Genomic DNA, 19400 nt, shown 5'->3' on the forward strand with positions numbered 1-19400 from the left:
ATAATTTGCTCAGTAATATTTATACAATGGAATAAAATTTTTACCCTTCGTACCATTACTGACATTCTACCTAATCCCTCTCCCTCTGAGTATTAACCGCTAGAGTATGTATGCATTTCTTTATTTATATATTTATGTATTTGTTACAGCTTGGTTACACTCCTTTAATTGTGGCCTGTCACTATGGAAATGTGAAAATGGTCAACTTTCTTCTGAAGCAGGGTGCAAATGTCAATGCAAAAACCAAGGTAAATAAAATACGTGTGCTCATTTTCCTATTCTGTAAGCAAGGAGGTTGAGCCATATGAATACGTCACTAGCTCACCATAGCTACAAATGTATTTTTTTTTTTCTTTTTAGTTCTTCTAAAGTGATTTTGAATGAGCAGTATAGTTTTGTACAGTTGTTTGAGACTTTTCATTCTCAGAACCTTTGACAGCCATGTGGGTTAGCTTCAGAACTTTTATTATAGAGCTAAAGTAGCTCATGTCCAGTTAACAATTTACCACAGAAAAACAGAAGCCTGCTAGATAGAACACTTTGATATTCTGGCCAATTCTTTATGTTATCTCAAGTTCTTGGTCCCGCTTCCTGAAACCCCCTCCTTCTGCATGAGGAAATACAGATAGGCAGCCTAGACTGTGTGCTTTTCATTTTAAAGAATTTATTTATTTATTTGAGAGAGAGAGAGAGCGTGCGTGAACAAGCATGTGAGTGTGGGGAGGGGCAGAAAGAGAGAGGGAGAATTTCAAGCAGACACCCGATGAGTGAGGAGCCCAATGTGGGGCTCAATCCTAGGACCCTGAGGTCATGACCTGAGCCGAAATCAAGAGTCTGGTGTTCAACTGACTGAGCCACCCAGGTGCCCCTCATTTTTAAAATTTTTAAGCTAATCTTCATTAAGTGCGTGCTGGGAGTCATAGATACATCATATATGACTTACATATATTAAATCACTTAATCCTTAAATAACCTCATAGATGCAATTGCTATCTCTATTTTACATAGTGAATTTAAATAACTTACCTAAGGCAACAAAGTATTAGTTGGAAGAATTGGAATTCAAACCCAGACAATCTGCCTCAGGGCCAAAGCTCTTAACTGTTGCGTATACTGCTCTAAGTTCCATATCGTCACTCACTATACCTCAACTCACTGTATCTGAAATCTCATCAATTGTCATTCAGTCTCCTATCTGGCATTTTGTCCATGCTAACAGATTCTGTAGCTTCCTTCTCCTGTGGAATTCTCTGATCTAGTCATCCTTTGCCATGATTTTGAGCTTCTATGTGACCCGATGTAAGCCGCCATATGACTACTTCTTAACTTCCCTACAACTTAACTAGCCTATTAATGCTTCCCTTTCTCCCAACTAAATATTTTCCTATTTTACTCATAGTCTTTTCCTCTCCTAAGATGCTCTCTTTTACTTATTTAAATCTTATCCATCCTTAAACTACAACCTTTATAATGCTTTCTCATACTACTTGAACATTTTGATTACTATGTCCTATGAATAACAGTAGTGCTTTCTTTTTATTTTTTTATTTTTATTTATTTTTTTTTAGTGCTTTCTTTTTAAATGCACATGTAAAACATGTTTATTATGAGTACATACTTTTAAATCTTTGTGTTTTTATTGGTGATGCATTATAAAAGATGTAGTATGTTCTAATCACCTCCTCTTGACCCCTGACGGAAGGATCCCTCCCTCTAAATATAGAGGAGACAGCTGAACACAGGACACCCAATATCATATAACATTTAAATCCATTTTCTTTCACTTAAAAAATGTTTTTTAACCTGTGATACCTTTCACTCATTTCTCCCAACTCCCCACCCTTGCCTTTAGCAACCATCAATCTGTTCTCTGCATCTGTGAGTTCGGATTTTGTTTTGTTTTGTTTAGATTCCACACATCAGTGAGATCATGCAGTACTTGTGTTTCTCCTACTTATCTCACTTAGCACGCTGCTCTCCAGGCACGCTGCCCTCCAGGTCCATGCATGTTGTCCCAAATGGCAAGATTTCATTCCTTTTTATGGCTGAATATTATATTGTGAGGGGGTATGTGTGTGTGTATGCAATTTTCTTTATTTCTTTATTCGTTCGTCCATTGACAGACACTTAGGTTGCTGCATATCTTGGCTATTATAAATAATGCTGCAAGGAACATGGTAGTGCATATATCTTTTTGAGTTAGTGTTTTTGTTTTCTTGATAAATATCCAGAAGTGGGATTGCTGAACCATATGGTAATCCTATTTTTAATTTTTTGAGGAACCTCCATACTGTTTTCCATAGTGGCTGTACCAGTTTACATCCCCACCATTCCCACCAGCTCTGTTACATTTGGAATATCACATGGTAATGCTTAGTGAGGCAATGATGTGTGAGGTCTGGGTTGGAAGTTGTCAAGGATAATGCAGAGCTGTCTTGATCCCCAATGTTTTTACCCAGTGGCAACTGAAGGGTCCTATTCAGCAAAACAAGGTTGGAACATGATACCACACTTCAGTGCACTCAAATTGTTTCAAGGGAAAGAGAAACGAATAATACAACTGCTGCTACTATGCATAATATAACTTGCAGTTCCAGGTTCCTTGGTCCAAAGAAATATGTAATTATGTTTATTTATTTTTTTTAAGTTTGTATATCAGAAATTCTTAATGCAGCTATGTGGGTGGGCTCAACTAAATTAGTGTGAGTTTTCAAAGTCATCATTCAAAATGCTAATAATTAGAAACAAGAAGTTTTGGAAGTCAGTCTTTTTATATTCTCTTAGAAGCAGAAACAAAATCTTGTCTGTATATCACCATATTTACAAGTGAATTAAAAAGTTATTTTTAAAATTATAAATAATACTATTGATGTTCAAGCTTCAAAACTTTTTTTTTTTAAAGATTTTATTTATTTATTTGACAGAGACAGCCAGCGAGAGAGGGAACACAAGCAGGGGGAGTGGGAGAGGAAGAAGCAGGCTCCCAGAGGAGGAACCTGATGTGGGGCTCGATCCCAGAACGCTGGGATCACGCCCTGAGCCGAAGGCAGACGCTTAATGACTGCACCACCCAGGCACCCCCAAGTTTCAAAACTTCTAATCAGACCCTAGCAAGAATAGCTGCCGCCTAGGTTCTGGGCAGTTCTTGAGTTCTCATGAAATTGTGCTTTGAGCTTATTTAAGAGCCCTAACAGGAATTCTCAGGCATCAGTACTCAACACCATTTTTTGCTGAGTCAGATCACACATAAGCATACAGGAAAGACCTTCCTGTTGGAATCCAGGTCTTCTCCTGGAAGGAATAAATGGAGCTATGCAATGAGACTGTGGAGGAACTTGAAAACAGTTACCATATTTTTTTTTTTGTTAAGTGCATGGTTGTTGAAATATTTACAAGCCAGACATATTGTCTAGATAACATCATTTTACCTACCTGGGGTTTGATGTGCATTCAAATAGACATTTGGTTGAGAGAAAAAAAAAATCTCATTTTAACTTTTGGTTTTTTTTTTTTTTTAAGTGACCTCTGTAGATTTTACTTGCTTTTAGATGTAAATATATCTTTTAATATGTCTTCAGGGGAGTGGATAGGTACATAATCAAAAGATGTTTTTTAATATAATATTTAGAATTTTTTTCACACAGAATGGCATTTTTGGAAAAGGATTTGTGTTTTCTGCCTCGCATCTCGTGTAACTATGGTTACTAAAAATTTGTTTTGTTGCTATGAAAATGTAAACATATGTATTGCCTTTAGTCCTCAAACATTCATGATCTGGTATAAAAATCTAGAAAAGTGAACTTGTTTTATGAGACTATAATTGTTTAAAATTAAAATGAAATCCTACGAACATCAGCTTGAGGTAAACTAGATTTGGTTAATTATATAATTAATTTGCAAAGAATGTTTAGAACATCAGCACGTAAAAGAAAATTTTCTCTAGGGGCGCCTGGGTGGCTTAGTCGTTAAGCATCTGCCTTTGGCTCAGGTCGTGATCCCAGGGTGCTGGGATCGAGCCCGCATTGGGCTCCCTGCTCAGCGGGAAGCCTCCTTCTCCCTCTCCCACTCCTTCTGCTAGTGTTCCCTCTCTCACTGTATCTCTCTCTGTCAAATAAATAAAATCTTAAAAAAATTTTTTTCTTTATAAAATATACTGCAAAGATCATAGACCTCTTCAATGAGAAAGGAAAAAAGTGAAATGTTTGTCAGCATTTTCATAAAACTTTAAAGTTTCATGGACAGCATATATAATCCTTCACCAGACTTGAAATCTTGGCTATTCCCATTTTGTAAATGAGGAAATGGAGGGTTCGAGGGGTTTAGGACCATGCTAGGTAGAACTGGGTCTAGAGCTCCTATGAGATTGGGTCTAAGTCTGTGGATAAGCTGCAACTGAATGTTGGCGAAAAAGTTTTTGAGTTGCTCCAGACTTCCCTAGCAAGTATACTCATGCACCAGAGGCTTCAGGTAAAGGTTCAATTAAATCAGGCCCGGGAGACACTTTCCTGGACACTGTGTGCATTGAAGACTCAGTAAATTGTGAGCTCCTAGGGGAAGAAGGCCACTCTGGCATTATTAATTTACATAAGCATGGGGTCTCCTATCTAGGATATAGCATGTGGTTAGTAAATGCTTGCCGAATGAATTAACTTGATTGATACTGAAGAAGTGAACAAGTTTCGTTGGTAATATTTGTAAACACAATGGAGAAGAAGAATTTTCAGGGAAAAAAATACCACTTACTCTATGCTTCTCAAATGTCCATGGATTACCTCATTTGAGAGCAGAATCCCTGCAATAGCTATAAGTTTCTCAGAGCCCCTGTAATTGGCTTATATTTCCAAGTTTCCTGGGGTGATGCCATGGGAGGGATATATAGCAAACCCGGCTGAGCTGATGATGTTCCAGACTGAAGGACACACAGACTGATAGACTCTAAAAAATACAGGGACATCCCTGTGGATGGAAAGGCCACAGCAAAAGCACAGAAGGAATCATGTGGCACCTTGTGTATACAGACAGATACTTTATGTAAACAGGGGTAGCAAAAATGCATGCTGGTCATGAGGTACCACTGACTACTAGATAAGGGACACAGACTCCTACAAGTTTGTGGTATGAATGGGCTACTCAGAACTTAGAACCCAGACAATGGATAAAATTTTACAGGGTGAGGCAGGTAGATAATAAAAAAAGTAGTCTGATACCCATTGGCTATCATGATCTATACAGGTTCTGAAACTAGAATGATTGCAAAGAAATTACTTAACTGTTATTTTCCATTCCATCATCTCTGAAACAGGAAGAAAACATTTATTCAATCACTTATTCATTCACTCAGCCACTCGTGATTTATGAGACACCTCCTATATACCAAGCAGCCTCATTTTTAGGATGACAATAAAGATTAAAAGACAACTACAAGGTCTGGCATCTGGCACACAATAACTGTTCAATGAATGATATTAGTGTTTTGTTTGCCTCCAAGGATTCCAATGCCCTTTGTTTAACTCAGGTGACTATACAGCCAATCTGTACCGTACCTGCCACCCATTAGAGTTCTGAGCAAGACTGGCTTCACACTAACCTTGGTAGCAATTCCGCACAAATCACGGATTACAGAGCTTTCATCTGTGTGGAAGTTTAGACCAGAATGTGAAAAAGAACTTCATCTTTAAAGTCATTTTTAATTGAGAGTCAACCACTCATGATCCATGAAATCTTGCATTCTCTAAGCATGCCTTTCTTTGACCAAAGGTGCTCTCTGAAAGGAAGATAAGATTTAGATTTACCTCCATTGATTTAGAATCCCTAGAGCTGGTGCAAAGGTTAATTATTAGAAAATCATGACAAACAAGCAGTGGTTGTATTACCCTCTGCAGCTTTCTTTTTCCCTAGGGAAGAAATCGTTGTGATAACGCTCTTTTGTCAGTATAAATCTCTCAGCATACCCATTTTTAATGCTAATTTGTTAAAATACAATAATAGCTATAATTTATAGAGTTAGTCTATTTCATAAGCTAGTCGCTGCGCTTCGTTTAGCGGACCATAAGGTGAGAGGGAGGGTTTGTTGCTGAGAAATGGGTTGGTGGGGATAGCGAGCTCCAAATAAACAGCATCCTTGACAGTTTTGTTGTAAATAAGACTAAGAAATTCAACATGAAGGCTAACCTAGTTTACCTTCTCCCGCTGCAAATCTGTGCTGCGTCCATGGCCACCGTCACCTACAGAACGGCTACACGCCTTTGCACCAGGCCGCCCAGCAGGGCCACACGCACATCATCAACGTCCTGCTGCAGCACGGGGCCAAGCCCAACGCCACCACCGCGGTAAGCCAGGCGCCCGCCGCCCCGCACCACGCTGCTGGTGCTGCTTCCGCCTCCTCGCCCGGCCCGGCGGCCCCAGCTCGCCCGCCCTGGCGGCCCCTTGTCTGAGCCGGGTTCAGACACATCCCCCTTCGATAAGCCCCCGCACTCTGGAAAGCCCGGGATTTCTGGAAAGCCTTCCCAGAAGGCTTTCCAGAAATCAGCGTGACTTCTCCGGCAGCGCTTCCCGGGGAGGGAGAGCGGGGGGCCCGACTCAGCCAGTGTCTCTCGGGAGAGTGGGGCCCAGCGCTTAGGCGGCTGGAACGTGCTCTGCTTACAGCTGGTGCTCAGATGTGAGCGCGAGTCCACCCCTCCCGCCCGGCCTTTCTTAAGGGAGCCGGGTTTGCGAGGCTGCTGGCTTAGACAAAGCTCTTCGGGATGTGGAGCCATTGAAATGTAAACTAAGCGATGCAATTAAACAAACCGGGATCCCCAGTGGCCTGCGCTGGAGCCGGAGCTGCTGGCTTGCGTTATTTTGCTGCACTGGGAGCTCCTGCACAGCTGTGGCTAAGTATGGGACTGAGTTCCCTGCGGTAACATCTTACCTGCAGCAGATGACCTGACCTCTGATGAGGAGTAACAGTACTCGGTACTGGCTAATAATTTTTGGAGGCAGCATCCTCAGTTCAAGAGGTACTTTCCTAAACACAGTGGAATATTTGTAGAGATGTTTGACAACCTCAGGGTTAAAGCGTCAAGTGCTTCTTATTAGAAGAGCAGGCAGATGCAGCTTGTTGTGTTACCATGGTGACCCGGGCTATAGTCTAAAGAAGTTACAAAGAGATTCAGATGTAATGGTAAAAACTAGTGATTTTCCTAAGCTGTGCCTTGTTTTGGAAGGAAATGCTGGCTCATGCGGAGCAGCCGGTGAGCTCATTGGCTCACAGCGCGGTCCTCCCTCTCAGTTCTCACTCTTTCTCTCTTTCACTCTCTTCAGAATGGCAACACCGCCCTGGCGATTGCTAAGCGTCTGGGCTACATCTCCGTGGTCGACACTCTGAAGGTTGTAACGGAGGAGGTTACCACCACCACCACGGTGAGTAGAAGGGGCCCATGGGCTTTGGTTCCACTGTCTTGGCTTTCAAGCCACATACTTTTTCACTTATAAAACGTGTTGAGCTTTTGGTTTGAGACTTCTTTGGGTGAATATATAGTACACCATGGAAGTGTGCAGATGGAAGTGCATTTACACAACTAATATGGGGGTTTTAGCTTCCGTTCGTTAACATAAATCCATATAAAATGTAAACGTAATCGTATAATACTTAGTTCCTTTTTCTCCAGCTGCCTTTTGGGGTGGGGGGTGCTGTTCTGCCCTTTCACTGTAGCTGGGAGTGACACCTCCTGCTGGCAAAGTGGAAGGACACTCCAGGGCAAACTTCTGTTCTTAGCCAGGAGCTCACCCAGCCTCTGGAAAGACCCTGATCCTTCTGATATTGTGCTGATGACTGAGTCAAATGCATTCCCGTGAGAACGGCTCTCATCCTTACTTTCTTCTTAGTTCTGATTATTATTTTTTACTGAAAAAGGAAATTGGTTGTACTTAGTAGGTCAACTGTATCTGTATCACGACAGAGCATATATTTAAAATTTTTTATTTTCGCTGGTTTGAATACGACTGCTGATTCTTTAGGAGGAGCTGGGATCATCGACAGCCTTTGCCAGAGAAACTCCAGGAGAGTGAAAACTACAGGACTAATGAGTCCTAAGGCTCTTGTACCATTCAGCCAGAGTAGAGCTTCAAGGAGGCCTCTCCGTAGGGAGACTCACAGCTGAAAGAGGAAGTGCTGTTCTCTTTGCACGTATTTAACTTATTTTTCTTAAGCATGAACTCTAAGAGCAGCAGCTCTTTAATTTCTCTTTTTAAAATAGAAAAATGGAGCGACAGTAGAACGTTAGATGTTCTTTAGAGACAATAAGATCACAAATCAACATAAACCATCTGAAAGAGGTTCTAGTAAATGCCTTAAGTTAGGAAGGATGTGTATAGAGTTTTAGAACACTTGTTTCTTTTGATAGATATGTGGAAAAGAAAGGAATTTTATTCAGACTGACGCCAAGTCCCTGTTGACATTGAGGCAGATGGAATACAGTTAGTTTGATGTGAAATTTTTAATAGAGTGGAGTATGATTTATTAATGAACTGCGAGACACAGCCTGAATTTAGATGGGAGAGGATCGTACTGCTTGTTTTCTCAAGCAAAATCTTATAAACCTTTGGCTAATACACCACAGAATTTTTTTAAAGATTTAAGGTATGTCTTCAATAAATTATATAGGAGGAAAACAAGTATTGTCACTACCCATCACTACACTTCTGAGTTGCTCTATATGGCTGAATCTTAATGGCTTTTTCTTACTATATGATTTTTTATACCAGGAAAATCTTCATATTAGGGACCTATACATATGTGTCTTTATTTGGCATCTTTTTTTTTTTTTTAAAGATTTTTATTTATTTATTCGACAGAGATAGAGACAGCCAGCGAGAGAGGGAACACAAGCAGGGGGAGCGGGAGAGGAAGAAGCAGGCTCATAGCAGAGGAGCCTGATGTGGGGCTCGATCCCATAACGCCGGGATCACGCCCTGAGCTGAAGGCAGACGCTTAACCGCTGTGCCACCCAGGCGCCCCCATTTGGCATCTTTGAAACAATGTGCAAATCACAGATAAGTGAAGCCTGTAGTGGCAAGATTGGCCAAGTATATCTGTTCTTAGAAGTCATATTTTCTGTGAACTTTATTAGCTTTTCTGGTTGTCATGTACATACATTTTTATGAAGTGACCACTAGATGGCAAGCTTGCATCTTTTTTGCTGCTTGACCTGCTTTTCTTCCATTCATTAACTAATTCATTCCTTCAATATTTATTGGATATAAAATATGCTCTGAGCTCTATGCTGAGTGCTGAAGAGTCATCAGTGGTGAAAACATTCCCCCCTCCCCCCAGCAGCTTACAGTTTAGTGGGAGCGGAGAATGAGACCTACATCTTGTAAGAAAATAAATTCTTCTTTAACATCAACAAAACTACGGAGCTTACGTGTTCGGTTTCAAAGCGATCTCAGGCTCATAAATGTTACTTAGAGTGAATGACTTTAACTATATAGATCTATATTTGAAAAGAGAAGCAATGAGCTTGCTAAATACTATGACCAAACAAGTTCAGAATACCTTTCAGAAATTAGACATGGAGTCCTATCTCTGCCACATCTAGCTTCAGTGGAATACAAAAACCACTTTTAGAGCTGCCTGTGAGCTTTTCTTCTGTTCTGGTAACTATTATTCTCTACCCCGCCCAGCTGAGTATTTCCCCAATAAAAGTCACTATACTTAGAAATCAAGTTTCTAGGTAAAAAGCCAACAAACAAATATAAAACATAATGGCGTGTTTGCTTTTAGTTGGGGTAAGAAGTCATTGCCCACAGTAACTAAACAAGTACCCCCTTTGTCTAAATGGGTGGTTGTATTGGTAACATGTTTTGATGTTGCCCTATTTTTACTTTCTTCCTCTCTTAGAATTGATTCTTCTCTTAGAATTGCGAGTTTTATTGTTTTGTGAAATTGAGTTTGGGGTGAAGGATTGAAAATATGAACTTATTCCTGTCTCTTATGTGAGCCTTATCTTACTTTGCACTTCCTCTCTTTGGGAAGAGATTTTCATATAATGATCCTATTAATGGTATTAAAAATGAATATTTAGTGATTACAGATATGGCAGGCATTGAGGGTAGATATAGGACTCAAATTTAGGTTGTCAGATTCTAAAGTCCATGTTCTTAACCACTCTGACATAACTGATCTTGGCTTCACTAAAAGTTAGCTTAGCGTGAATTTTGTGAAAGAGGTGTTTTCACCTAGTTTTCTCTTAAAAACAACCTACCTAAATAGTGCTTTTTGTTGATTTCCATGGAGGCATCATATTCAATATTATTTTCTAAAGTGAATTTGGAATTACTCACTAGTGATGGGCCAAGATAGCACACTAGACAATTTAATAATTATATAAAACTAAGAAAATTAAATTAGTTTGATGTTATTACCATTTAAGTGTAACAGTTAAATCACAGTTACACAACTAACATACAAATTTCACATCACTGGATTTATACGATGTGCCTTTGAGCAGCCGTGTGAGTTCTCTTTCATCAAAGAAACTTTCCTGTGCTAATCCTCCTTCCAAAGTTCTTTACCCCAAAGTATGAATAAAGTCATTGTGTAGAGAGAAGAGGAAGGCAGCAGTCTGTAAAGGAGAAGCCACTGCTTCAGAAATTTTTGAGACATTTTGGAGTTGTGGTTTGTTTCCTTAACCTTTGCTTTTCTAACTTTACTTTGGGGAACCCAGTAGGGGATATGAGGCAGTTCAGCATTCTCCCAGGATTACAGTCATTGCATGTTTGCCAGAATGGGCATCAGAGTGCGGGGGATGCATGTCTGGCAGCAGAAGCCACCGAGTTCAATCATGTAAGGCAGTTTAGAAGACCGAGATAGGACTCCTCCCTCTACTTATTGATCAGCTGTTGTCGAGTATTTGTATTATTTGCATAATTTTAAAATGATCATTTTTTAAGTTGCATATAATCATTGATATGTAGACCAAAAATTACTAAAATAAAAATGACATCATAAATTGCTGAATAAACTACTAAGATAAAAATGACATTATATTTATATTACCATTTAAACAGTGGGGAAATTTTTGACGGTTAAGAAAATGTAAATATTCAAAGTCCTAAATCTTATCTGATGCTGTAAGTCAGTTAAAATGCAAATCATAGAAATAGCAATGCAGTAAATACACATGAAGTTATTGGACACCTTTTGAAGTGGAGTCAAGATCTTTTCTTTGAATATAGGTCCATTAACTAGAAGGAAGCTCAATGATCATTCTTGCACAAAGAACATCAATATTACATACTATATCCTATAATATCTATATCTTGATAATATTCATCCTGTGTGTGTATATATATGTATACATATATCTTTAAGATTTTTAATTATTTTTTAGAGAGAGAGTGTGCATGAGGGTGGGGAGGGGCAGTGAGAGAGGGAGAGAATCTCAAGCAGACTCCCCACTGAACATGGAGCCTGACGCAAAGCTGGGTCCCAGGACCCTGAGATCATGACCTGAGCTGAAATCGAGAGTTGGACGCTCAACCGACTGAGCCCCCCAGGCACCCCGTATTCATCCTGTGTGTTATCTTAAAGTGACATTATACTGAGTGCAGAACCTTTTTAAACCTTTGACGAACTTTTTTTTTCTCATCTGCTTTAATTGTCTCAACCACACCTAATTGAGTAGCAATTATTTTTGGCAACTCACCTTTGTTGAGATTTCCAAACCATTTATATTAGTTTTTGTAGAAAAATATTTACATACTATTTAAATTATTATAGACATTCTATTAACATGTACGATTGGTATAAATAGGTTTGGGAACAAAGCCAGATTTAGCCTGTGGCCCCATGATGGGAGTCACTGTGTGTGGGCATTAGAAGGTGGCATACTAGCCAAGATTGCTCAAGCTGTGGTGACTTGGTGAGCGTGTGATACAAAGGAGATGGTTGACAAGGGGTGTGGGCTAAGTGGAGGCCAGGTAAGCACGCTTTTTCTTTTGTGTCAAACAAACCAGATTTTATCTATTTACAAAACAGCAATTTAAGGACTCATGTTTTATTTTTTACCTCTTTCCCACATCGTGGTAAATATTAAAAACTCATTATTAAGCGCTCCGTCTATCCTATCCTATTTATATTGCTGTATTATCTGATTTAATTACATACTATTAAATTTGTGCATAGTACACTACCCATTTTAACTTTAAAGTGGTTTCTAATCTTGACTATAGACTCTTAGGTTCTATAGCAGACGGAGTTGCCCATGACCATTTAATTATATCTTTGTTTTCTATGTACTATTCAGATGCATTTGTATAAAACCATATTTATATTTTGATAATCAAGTTTTCAAAGGACACTCCATTTTAAAGGAAAATATGTATTTATTTCTTATAACATTACTCATGAGTAGGAAGACTTAATTATCATCCATTCAACAAATATTTATAGATGGCCTTCTAAAGGCCAAGTACTACATCATGAGCAAATGCATACTGTACTTACTACATTGCATGTAGAGGGCATTTTTACTATCTGTGCAGAAAAATATCTGTGACCAGTGTGGTCACTATGTGTTACTTTTTCTGTTGCCACATATATTTGCTGGTAATAACTGATAGTATTGAATGACCAAACTAAAGCAATGGTATTTCCACTCTGAGAAATTCCAGTCTACTCTTAGAAATTCAAAGAAAATATAGTCCTATTATCAGTGTCCGAAAATATAAACTACGCCAGGCAATATAACTTAATCATTTAAAAAAGTATTTCCATTACTTACTTTCAAATAGAGAAGCATCCTCTTGTGGAATGTTTCCTATGAAGGGCAAATACTCTAGAACATCTCCGTAAAATAAACTTTCTGGTGTAGTCTCACACGGTAGATGTGCCTTCACATTTTTGAATCATTTTATTTACACTGAGAATCTTATAAAAAAGTTTCAGAAAAAGCTTAATAGGTTATCATAGCTTAATAGGCTGTCACTGTCTTTCCTATATATATATTTTTAAAAGATTTTATTTATTTATTCGACAGAGATAGAGACAGCCAGCGAGAGAGGGAACACAAGCAGGGGGAGTGGGAGAGGAAGAAGCAGGCTCATAGCGGAGGAGCCTGATGCGGGGCTTGATCCCATGACACTGGGATCACGCCCTGAGCCGAAGGCAGATGCTTAACCGCTGTGCCACCCAGGCGCCCCTGTCTTTCCTATATTTTAAATGCAAATCACTTTCTGCAATTTATACACTTTTCCAAATGGGTTGCAGTTTGAGCTGCATGATAGATCCCATCTGAGCAACTTTGTCATAGCTGAGCCCCTGGGAGTCTGACTTAATTGTTCTGTGACGGTATCCAAGTGATAGTATTTTAAAATTTTCTCTAATAATTTTAATATGCAGCTAGAGTTGAAAACCATACATACAGAGCATATAAATTTATAAATTAATTACTATTAAAATAATTAAATGAGGGGGCGCCAGGGTTAAGTCGGTTAAGCATCGGACTTGGTTTCGCCTTGGGCCATGATCTCAGGGTTGTGAGATTGAGCCCCGCATCTGGCTCTGTGCTGGATGTGAAGTCTGCTTCAGAGTCTCTCCCTCTCCTCCCGCTCATGTTCTCTCTCTCTCAAATAAATACATTTTTAAAAATAAGCTAAAATTATTAAGTGATCTAAGTCTTAAATTTGCTTAATAAATATTTATTGACCAGCTATTGGTCAGAATTTTGAATGGGTGCTTTTGTCTTTCCTGAAGTTTAATTTGTTTTCAGTGAATAAGACATTATGGAATTATTTAAACATAAGCAACATGCAGGAAAGCTGAATTCAATACTTTAATCTCCAACTGTGCCTTCATCAGGATAACACGAGACTTTCCTTACTTTCTCTGTTTCTTCCCATTCTTTAACTGTTCTGTCATCCCAAAGAAAATCTATTTAGTTGTTATGTGGATTTTAAATATATTTTGCCTAATTTGGTATCGTTGATTTATTCAATATACGTTTGAGGAGCACCTGCTAGATTTCAGGTTCTGTGGAAACAAACCTACTCTTCAACGGCTCACACTCTCACGTGGGAGCAGATAAGGCACAGACCGTTGGGAATGGTGTGGTCTGGTGTTTCCCATATCATAGCACTTTACAGCAGTAGATAATCACAGTGAAACATTCATTACGGAGATTGGGGAATGTTTCTCCACGAAAATTACATCTAATATGAGCCAAGAAAAGAGGGAGAAGAATATTTCTGGTAAAGGAAATAATATATGGAAAAACTTGGAGGTGTAAGAGAACGTGACCTGCAAACATGGCCGGAGCATGGAGAGAGGGAGAGGAGGCCTCCCTGCCTCGCCTTACGACATCATCCGGCTCTCCTGAGCCACTTTGTCTTGTTTTCTGAGGACATGGGGAACCACTGAAAGGGCATGTAGTGTCACATTATGATTTCATGAGCCCCTTTTGACACACAGATACAATACCTGTAGATGTGGGTGTATTTTCAAATTAGTTGAATTTCCTCGTAAATCTATTTGAGGTTCTCTACTGCTTTTGGAAAGAAAAAGAAATTGGTGCTATTCAAAACAGTCTGTAATATCTATGTAGCAAAGCTTAGAAACCTAAGACATCCTGTTTACTATTGTATTTTAGTGACTTTAGCTGAAGACTTGACTTATTTTGAGAGATTAGGTTTTTAGAGTTCCCATAACGATGCCAGTCCGTGCACTTACTTCATTTTCAGTGCAGAAACTAGAGATACGAATTTGAGACTTGACTGTCTGTAGGTGATAGTTAAAGTAGTGAGATTTGTTTTTTGTTTCGTTTTGCTTTAAATCACTGTGGTATCCCTGGTGTCTAAAACAGTGCCTGGCATATGGTAGGCACTAAAAATGTTTCTTGAGTACCTGAATGACTGAAAAGTTCAGAGCTTTTCAGTTATAAGATGAATTTTATATTGAATTACAATTATAATAATGGTGTTATGTTAGCCGATATTTATTGAGTGCTAACATATTTCAAGCACTGTTCTTAGAGCTCTTACATATATTATTTCATTTAATCTTCATAACAATTTTATGAAGTAGTAGTAGAATCCCTGTTTTACAGATGAGAATATTGAGGCCCAGAGAAATAAGGGAACTTGTTAAGAAAGGACAGTTTGAATTCGACCCCAGCCAGCCAGTCTCCAGAATCTGGTCTCTTAACCTTACATCGTTTATCAGGAATGGAAGGCAGTGGACTTGGCAGCTCTGGAGTGCCTTTGCGGAAGGCGAATAAGCAACAAGCCAGAACTGTAGACCAACGAAATAGCAAAGGGATGATTGACTCTCTACTCGTGATCCTCTGATCCCAGATGAGATGCATCACATTTTCTGCCCAAATAGTTTCTCTTTCACATTGTGTGCAACTTCTTTTCCATTGGCTTTGTTTTTAATAAATTACATATGTCCATTGCTTCTTTTTAAAGCTTTTCTGGAGATATTACTTACTTCATTTTAGGGAAGCCCTGAAAACATTAATCTGCTTTCTCAATATGACTAATTATTAATGCCATAGGTAAAAAATTTATTTTTCAAATAGGATCTCAAAATAATGAACTTCTTCTTGTACAACTTCACTGGAGTCAATGAGCACTTATATTCAGAAAGAACAAATGGATTTGCATGAAAGAGAATAAGCTTCCAGAACATACATGTGGGAAGATGAAATGCTCAGGAACTGATGGCTTGCTGGTGCTGTCCACTTGAACCTCCTCTGTGATTCTTTTCTCTTTTGTTTGATTTTAACTTGTGTATTAATGATTTTTTTTTCCTTTCCAGACTATCACTGAAAAACACAAGCTAAATGTTCCTGAGACGATGACTGAGGTTCTTGATGTTTCTGATGAAGAAGGTAAGACTTTTATTCCGTCTTCATTGTCTTACACAAAGACAGGCAAGCCATCGTTTTTCTCAGGGACTAAGCCAGTACCCTGGGTATGGGTGACAGTCTCTTAATATTTAAAGTCACTTTTTAACCTCTGTTTCAAAATGTCTACTTTTGTCATTTGGAGAAAGAGGATAGTAATTAGTCTGTTTTCAGTGGGTATTATCTTTAATGTCTTACTAAATAACAGAACTGGAAAAGGGGAAAGACACTGGAAATTGGCCATCTGTTAAATCTACCTGATAATACAATTATTAATATATGTTTTAATTATGTTAACATACATTTTTTAAATTAAAATGCCTTAAAGTGAAAGACTTTGAAGTATACTCTATCAATGGTATATTAAGAAATCTCTGTTTCTGATTGGTTCAAATGATCAGAATAAATTTTAAGTCCGGAGGAAAGGAGGCTTAGATAAGGTTAGAAATAGCATGTAAGTCACACTAATTCAGTATAAGAATTTGATTCCCTAAGGCATAAAATATGCTCTGTATAGTTTTAGAGTTGATGAAAAGTATCTAAGGTAGTGGACTGCAAACGTTGAGAAGGCTGTTGCCCTACAAGGAGTACCAGCGACAGCCTGGGGTGGGGATGGGACATTGTGCTGTGGGTCTGTCCCTCCACGAGAGTTTCGGGCTCCCTACCTCTACTTGGGTTAGAGCAGTTGACCTTTCTTAAACAAAAAAATCTGCCAAAAAATCATGAATGCAGCAAATGAGGTATGTAGCCAAATTTCAATAGTACAGCTTTTGGTCAAATGTATATGTTTGAAAAATTATTGCCATGAAGAATAGTACTCGTTAAAACTTGCCACACACTGGAGAAGGTCCAAACACTCCTCACTGCAGGCAAAGAGAAACTCTGCCGAGACTAATCTGAGGGAAAGAGCAGCCAAAACCCAACAGCAGAGTGCACACAGCACACACCACTTTCTGCAGCACCAGCCCTGGACAGTGTATGACCTCTTCCTAATATACCATTACTCTCAGGAGCAGGAAACATAACAGGTTTTCCTAACACACAGAAGACAGAGATCTAGACAAAATGCCAAGATGGAGGGACTCATCTCAAAAGAAAGAACAAGAAGAGGGCACAGCCAGGGGTCTAATCAAAACATTTAAGTAATATGCCTGAACCAGAATTTAAAACAATAATCATAAGCAGACTAGCTTGGCTTGAGAAAAGCAAGGAAGACACCAGGGAGTCCCTCACTGCAGAGATGAAAGAACTAAAAACTGGTCAGGCTGAAAAGAATAGTACTATCCTCAATAATAACTGCTTTTATTGAGAAATAGTAAAAGTAGATTTTTAGGTTCTTCAGGATGTAATCAGAAGGTGAACCTTTACACTGAAGTTTCATTATTTGGAACTAGTTTGTTCACTGATTGGTAATAGGCATTGAGTTATCTCAGCTTTTGTAAGAACTTATGACAAGAACAAGCAAATGTTTGGTCAGTGCATTATTATAAGTAAATTAATAACTGCCAAAGCTAGCATTTCCAAGTATTATAATAATTTTGTGTTCATCCTAATACCTGCCAGCTAATTTTCAGCATTCATATATGCACATCATATTTTGTTTTGTGGGATCATCTTTCTTAACAGCCTTTAAACAGTTTGGTGACAACTTTATTGATGGGGAAGCGCTTAGTGATTCAGGTACCTTTAGAGGAAGTTATTGGAGTGAAAGCTTTGCTTTTAATTTTTCTTAACTGGATAGAAGCTACTTGCTTAATATTTAAATCTGGGTGCCTGGTACTAATCTGTTTCTTTTGAAATAGCATGTGTAATATGGATGGAGTTGTATATATGCGCATGTGAGCATGTAGATTGTATTAACTTGGAAGCTTAAAGCCATAAATTGCTTATCCTATTAATGATTTTGCTGCTGTTGTTGAGACCTATTAGTATAATGAAATTATCTAATGAGCATTATGTAAATATTTTACCAAAACTTTTCTTCTAATCTCTCTTCTAAGGATACACATTTAGAGAAAAAAAACTATATTCTTTGTAAGTTGACATTTAACTAGCATGAACCTGTTAAAACTAAGTTAGACTGCTTGACTGAATGTACTTCATATCATTCTTGGCTGAAGATAAGTTTTAGATGTGGTTTAAAATATATGAAATTGATAGTTACAATGTGATTTTTGAAGGTAACTAGGAATAAAAATAAAAACCCTTAAAATTATTTAGGAAGAGCTTCGGCATATAGGGAAAAATGAATAATATAAAATATTCTATCTACCAAGAAGGATCCAAAGTACATGTGGTATCACTTGAAGCAAATCTCTTACATGGAAATCTAAATTTATTGATCAATTAGACTGATTATTTAATTTAAAAATAGTGTTTTTTTAAATTTCCTAAATAATGGTTAAATAATTCCAATGCCAATGCATGCAAAGTATTGAGTGAGATTAAAGAAATTCCATTTATATGGAACAGCTTTTTGGGCCTGCTCATTGCCTAATATAAGATCTAGCTATAATATCCTGTATACTTTTATTAAAACTGGTATAGATTAAGAGTTTTTAGTGATAAAAGGTCTTGCTTTGAGAGGAATATTGGCTAATGATCAAGAATATCTTTTATGGCAAGAAAAGAAGCTTTCCTTCTTTTAGACATAGCCAAAAACTTAGTAACATTTTTTTCCCCCAGAAAGAAATTCAAGTTGAATAATTTTTATGTATAGGATATATTTGAGTATTGTGAAGTAACTTTTAGGACAAAGAATGAGTAGAAAGAAATTCTGCTGGTTGACATTGCCAACCCTTTCATGTTTTATGGGCTTAAAATGTTTTCATAGAACCTATCATTCATATGGACAAAGTGCAGCCACATGTATTTAAAGGTATTAGCCAGTTCTTGCTTTGTTTTTTTAATTTTTAAAATTTTTTACAGCTCTTCTGTTTTGATAGTTGTGTACATATCAATACTCAGAAGAATATTCAAGTCAAGTATAGATGTCCTTTCAGGCTACCTTTGTATAGTAACCAGGATATCCACTCGTGAATCCAGTCAACAGATAGTAAAAATGATGTTACTGTGTGTAGAGTTCTATCACTTCTACCACTGGAGAATCAGAGGTGAACACAGGGCAGGCCTTTACAAAACATAGACGGAAAGATAATGTAGAAGTTAAGTATAACAGAAGGCACTATGTCATCCACTTTTCCTGTCTGTCTTGGGAGTTAGAGAAAGAGAGACTTAGCACAAGCCTGCGGACTTGCTGAAACTGAGAGATTAATAGGAAGGTGACACAGGTTTTAGAGAGGGAGAAGGAACAGTATGGGGAGTCCTGAGAGGGGAAAGCGCATGAGAGAGACACAGAGTGGCAGAATAATCTAGTCATTCAGTTTGGCTCACGCATTAAAACATACTGAGCTTCACTGTGAATGTTTGAATTCCTAACTGAAAAGTCTGGGAAATTAGGATATATTAAACATTTTGATTAATGTTTGGAACAAATCTGATTTCCACAAAGATTAA

General features: G+C 38.2%; 1 protein-coding gene across 1 annotated transcript in view; it reads left to right on the top strand.

Moving 5' to 3' along the window:
- The window catches only part of ANK2 (ankyrin 2), a 219823-nt gene that overhangs the window by 129186 nt on the left and 71237 nt on the right, over positions 1-19400 (top strand). The window contains exons 19-23 of the mRNA XM_087866401.1: positions 150-248; positions 6231-6329; positions 7303-7401; positions 15797-15869; positions 17511-17564. Of these exons, the coding sequence (XP_087722527.1) occupies positions 150-248; positions 6231-6329; positions 7303-7401; positions 15797-15869; positions 17511-17564 (424 nt within the window). The remainder of the gene's footprint in view (positions 1-149; positions 249-6230; positions 6330-7302; positions 7402-15796; positions 15870-17510; positions 17565-19400) is intronic.

Source organism: Ursus americanus, chromosome 13 (assembly GCF_024610735.1).
Source record: "Ursus americanus isolate L20-20 chromosome 13, mUrsAme1.1.p, whole genome shotgun sequence".
In the NCBI taxonomy this organism is placed as follows: Eukaryota; Metazoa; Chordata; class Mammalia; order Carnivora; family Ursidae; genus Ursus; species Ursus americanus.